Here is a 4,985-nt window from a genome sequence, read left to right on the forward strand (position 1 = left end):
TGAGGAGAGTCCAAAATCACATCCCTGCTAAAATCTCTTCCCAATGACCTCGAGTACCTCCCTAACTATCTAAACTGTTGTCCCGCCGGCTTTAATTGCCGGTGGGAGTCCCGCATGTGGGGGCAGCGTGTGCACTGATTTGTGACATTGGGGAACCCGGAAGTGGGTGGGTTGGAGCTGGGGCTCCAGAATTCCCCAATTTTAGGAACCTCCCTGCCATGAATGCGCCCACTCGGCCATCCTAAAATTGACCCCCAAGTCTCTAGCGGGGTGCATGAACCCATGACCTTCTGACTCAGAGGCCAGGATGCTACCCACTGAGCCACAGCTGGCACCTTCTAGGTTTATGCAACAACAAGTCATAGCCAATATATTCAGGTAAAGCTCAACTCTGCTGTTACAGGAAACGTTGCATTAAATTGCTTTGTGTAATATCAGCTGTGGCTCAGTGGGTCGCACTCTCACCTCTGAGTCAGAAGGTTGTGGGTTCATAACCCCACTCCAGGGACTTCAGCACAAAATCTAGGCTGACACTCCGTACAGTACTGAGGGAGTGCTGCACTGTCAGAGGTGCTGAGATATATAAACCTCTCTACTGGATGTAAAAGATCCCATGGCCGTTATTTTGAAGAGGAGCAGCAGGGGTTTTCCCCGGTGTCCTGGCCAACATTTACACCACTTAAAAAAAAATTATCTGGTCATTATCACATTGCTGTTTGTGGGATCTTGCTGTGCACAAATTGGTTCCCTACATTACAACACTGCAAAAAACAAAACCACTTCATTGGCTGTAAAGCACTTTGGGAAGTCCAGAGGTTGTGAAAGGTGCTATATAAATGCAAGTCTTTTCTGGCTTTATCCAAGTTCCCTTTCTCTCTGGAAAAAAAAACTCAAACCTTCCTGTCATCCCATCACAAAATATTAGGGCTTTAGTTGAGTCCGTCTGATTGGCGCTCAAGTAGAACATAAGCCCTAACCTGTCTGGTGAAAGCTGGTGTGGTAATCGATCGACGAGTCGTTACAAGTTAGAGTCCCACTGGTTGCATCATCCCCTTTTCCTGTGAGATGTGTTTATATATCAAAGGAACTGAGCTGTGCTGCACTCTCACAACTACACGCGACCAGAGTTCAGCAAAGATGAGTTTGGATTTGAAGAATGAGGTCTTCTGCTCTTTTGTTTTCTATGCCGTCCTCTCGCTGATTAAGATGTACACCATCGCGATCCTCACAGGCCAAGTCAGACTTCGGAAGAAGGTATATTGTTTTTACTTATTGGACAATCTCTTTGGTTTCGAAATGAAATAGAGTATTTAAAAAAAAATATGCACTTGGCACGTTTCAAAGGAATCCTTAATCCGTTAACACCCCCATTAAAACAGAGAAAGGCTTTATAGCTGTAATATATTTTAATCCTCTCTCTGCTGTTTTAATGGGGGTATTAACAGGTTTGTAATATAATATGATTATGTTGCAAATGCTTATATTTTTGCACTGCGTAAATTCTAAAATGATCATCCTCACCCTTACCCAGTTAGGGTGGAGGTGGATTCGTTTAATCTGCTGCACTAATCATGCCGCCTTTTGGCGCACTTGTATCCTGGGTGGACTCGCTGGTTAACAGCGGATTGAGAGCAGGGAATAATGGAATGTTTTCCTGGTTTAACTTTACTGCTACCAGCGATGGTCAATAACAGGACCAAAAAAATTCGAAGTCAATGGAGGACGTAAAACCAGCGTTTCATCCAATCCTGTGGGATTCCTGCCCGATGAGTTAGGTTAAAATTCCACCCCCCTCATCCCTAATTGGAAAGGTTCCCTTTGCTTTTGTTGGGACCTTTTTTTTTTGCTGATGTTAAGCTTCTTTTAGTTTGATTGGACCATATGTTCCTTTCTTGATATCAGCGGGGCCCTCAAAGGTTAAGACACTTGTTGTGCTGAGGGCCAATCCAGAGTCGTCCCTTGTTGGTCCGTCCAAATATACCTCTCCCAGCTTCACAGCGGTTAGGCAAGTCTGAGGGGGAGAGGGAGGGCAGGTTTCTGAATGGTGGGAGTCCGATCGAGGTAAGTCGCTGCCGCTACTTAAGACCGCATCACTTCCCCGGTGATCAAGCTAACGCACGTCTCACCAGAGCATCCAATTGTCCCGTAGGCTTTCGCGAACCCGGAAGACGCCCTGAGACACGGCGAGCTGAAGTACTGCCGAATGGACCCAGACGTGGAGCGCTGCCGGAGGTAAGGATGCCACCATCGCGTGACGCTGAACCCGCGACGCCTGCTATTGGCGCTGTCTTTTGGTCCTGGGTGTGGTTAAGGAAGGTGGCTCGGGTTGGCCGTAGGGTCCAGTCTACATTGTTTTTGGGCTCATTTCCCTGCCCTCCGCCCTCTTCCTGTCGGCTCCGACTGAAACCAAACTCGGGGCGGTGGGGGGGGGGGAGACAACCCAGGGCGCTAGGAAAGAGGACTCCTTAAGGGGGCCAATTTTAACCTAACCCGCCCGGCGGGAAACTGACGGGATTGGGTGCGACACTGGTTTTACACCCCACCCCGAATTTACTCCCCAAGTAAGTCAACGGAGAGTAATATCGGATTGGGTCTAAAACCGGGGTTCCATCCGATCCTGTGGGATGCCCGCCCGGCAAGTTAGGTTAAAATCCCCTCCCTGATCTGAATCCTAAACTCCTGAGGGGGGGAGGGAGGGAGCCATGCGCAAAGAGACCACTGGTTTTGAGAGCAACTCCCCTCACCCATTGTTCGCCAGGAGCTAGGAATGTACCCCTTCAGTTTCTGCAAGGACTTTGGCTCACGCTGGGGTTTCATCTGATCAAGACCAAATGGCAACAGGCCATTCACCAATGATGGGCATCAAAGTCTCACCAGATCCTGTTCTTGCCCAGTAAACACTGGCATGCAGTTTGCAGCAGATACCCATTGAATAATACAGTTGGGTAATAACCAGACTGCTCCTCCTCCTCCACGCCCCCCCACCGCACCACACCCCTCACACAGCCCTGCGGTGTTGGAGCCAATGTTAACCCCTGCTGATGTTCCAAATGACCTCAGCCAACTCCGGGTTGAACCTTTCGGATGAGACGTTAAACCGAGACCCCATCTGCCCCCCGCGGGTCGATGTAAAAGATCCCTCGAGCACTATTTCGAAGAAGAGCGGGGGAGTTCTCCCCGTTGTCCTGGGCCAATATTTATCCCCTTGACCAACATCACCAATAAACAGTTTATCTGGTCATTATCACATTGCTGCTTGTGGGATCTTGCTGTGCGCAAATTGGCTGCTGGGTTTCCCTATGTTACAACAGTGACTCCACTTCATCAAAAAAAAATACTCCATTGGCTGTAAAACGCTTTGGGACATCCTGAGATTGTGAAAGCCCCTGAGTATAAATGAAAGTTCTTTCCCATTCTTGTCTGGCTCAGAGCCACACTGAAGACATCAGTTATCCATGAAGTAACAGGAAACCCCTTTGCTTAAGCTGATTAAAACAATTAATTGGGATCATGGTGTGTTTAACTCATGCCTGTGTGAAGAGCCTTGGGATATGTTTTCTATGTTAAAGGCGCTATACAAATGCAAGTTGTTCTCGTTGTTGTTGTTGTTGTTGTTGTTGTTGTTGTTGTTGTATTATTATTATTATTATTATTATTATTACCGGCAAACTCCTTAACAACAGTAATCACAATGTAACTTAGACATAGGTCACCTTCAACTAATCACAGTTTTTTTTTTGGTTGAATTGTTTGCAGGGCTCACTGCAACGACATGGAATGCATCTACCCCTTCCTCTTCCTGGGTGCGCTGTACTGTTTCCTGGATCCCACTCCGTCCATCGCAAGGATCCACTTCCGGATCTTCTTCCTGGCCAGGACGGTTCACACCGTGGCCTACCTCTTCGCCCTGAAGGCTCCGACCAGGTCCCTGGCCTACACCGTTGGACAGATCCCGTGCTTCTCCATGGCCATCAAGATTCTGATCAGCGTTGCTTCCTACTGGTGAAGGCCGAGCTCTCAAGCCTTGTTGGCTTGAACGGCCCCTTCGACTCTCTGCCTATTGGAGGCGGGGCTGAAGGGCAGAGCAAGTAAATGACTGGCATCATATTGAGGCCTACAAACGTAGGCCTCGAGCAATACATTGACCTCAGTGACCTCTTGTGTATGGGTTATCGCCAAACCATACGTCCTGTTGGCGATGCTTTGTTTTTTTTCTGGAATTTTCTGCGTACCACTGTGGGTTATTTCAAGTATGACAAATTAGGCTTGTGGTAATAACGGCTCAGTTTATAATGTGCTGCCCAGTGTGGTTACTCGGGCCAGAAAGGGCTGAAGTTCAAACTCCCATCCGTTCCGAGTTAGCTGATTTCCGTTGGGAAGGTGGTGGAAAGTGGCACAATTGGACCTCAGTGCCCCTGGGTCGGGGGACAAGACTCAACTGGGATTCTGGGGCCGGGTCATCACCCTTCAGGTGAGGAGGCCAAAAAATAGGGAGGAGAAATTAATTTTTTTTACAGACCCGGATTTATTTACATATATATATAAATTTCAATTATTAGAGCTCAATCATCAGAGGGATAACATTAAAACGTGTTAAGTTAATAATTCTTTTATTTAAAAACTTTTGTCTGTCGTTCACTTTGATGTACAGAGCCATTGTGTCATGTTTCTGACTGTGTTTGTGTTGTATTTATTGACGTTAATATTTTAATTTAATAAAAATGAAGTGTAAAATTTGGAATCTTGGATTGTCTGTATGATAATGATGAATCAGTAAAGCTGTGAGGATGAGCATCCGTCTGGGTTATTCCTGGGCGATGAGACAGACCCAGACACCAGAAGTGAGAGGTTCGTGCTGGGACACAGGTCTTAATGAAAAGGCAGTGAGAATCAAACACAACAGGGATCCTTCCCTTCAATAGGACCATCGCTCCGCATTTAAAAGAAGCAATTCCCATTTTTCAAGCACCTTTCACATTCTCAGG

General features: G+C 47.1%; 1 protein-coding gene across 1 annotated transcript; it reads left to right on the forward strand.

Annotated features, from left to right (window-relative positions):
* The first annotated feature begins 954 nt into the window (after positions 1-954).
* Positions 955-4,727, forward strand: LOC137304877 (prostaglandin E synthase-like). Its single transcript, XM_067973672.1, has 3 exons — positions 955-1,254; positions 2,150-2,232; positions 3,757-4,727. The coding sequence occupies exons 1-3, from the start codon at positions 1,066-1,068 to the stop codon at positions 4,004-4,006; spliced, it is 522 nt and encodes a 173-aa protein (XP_067829773.1). The 5' UTR covers positions 955-1,065; the 3' UTR covers positions 4,007-4,727.
* The last annotated feature ends 258 nt before the right edge of the window (positions 4,728-4,985 follow it).

The sequence above is a fragment of the Heptranchias perlo genome, chromosome 39, assembly GCF_035084215.1.
Source record: "Heptranchias perlo isolate sHepPer1 chromosome 39, sHepPer1.hap1, whole genome shotgun sequence".
In the NCBI taxonomy this organism is placed as follows: domain Eukaryota; kingdom Metazoa; phylum Chordata; class Chondrichthyes; order Hexanchiformes; family Hexanchidae; genus Heptranchias; species Heptranchias perlo.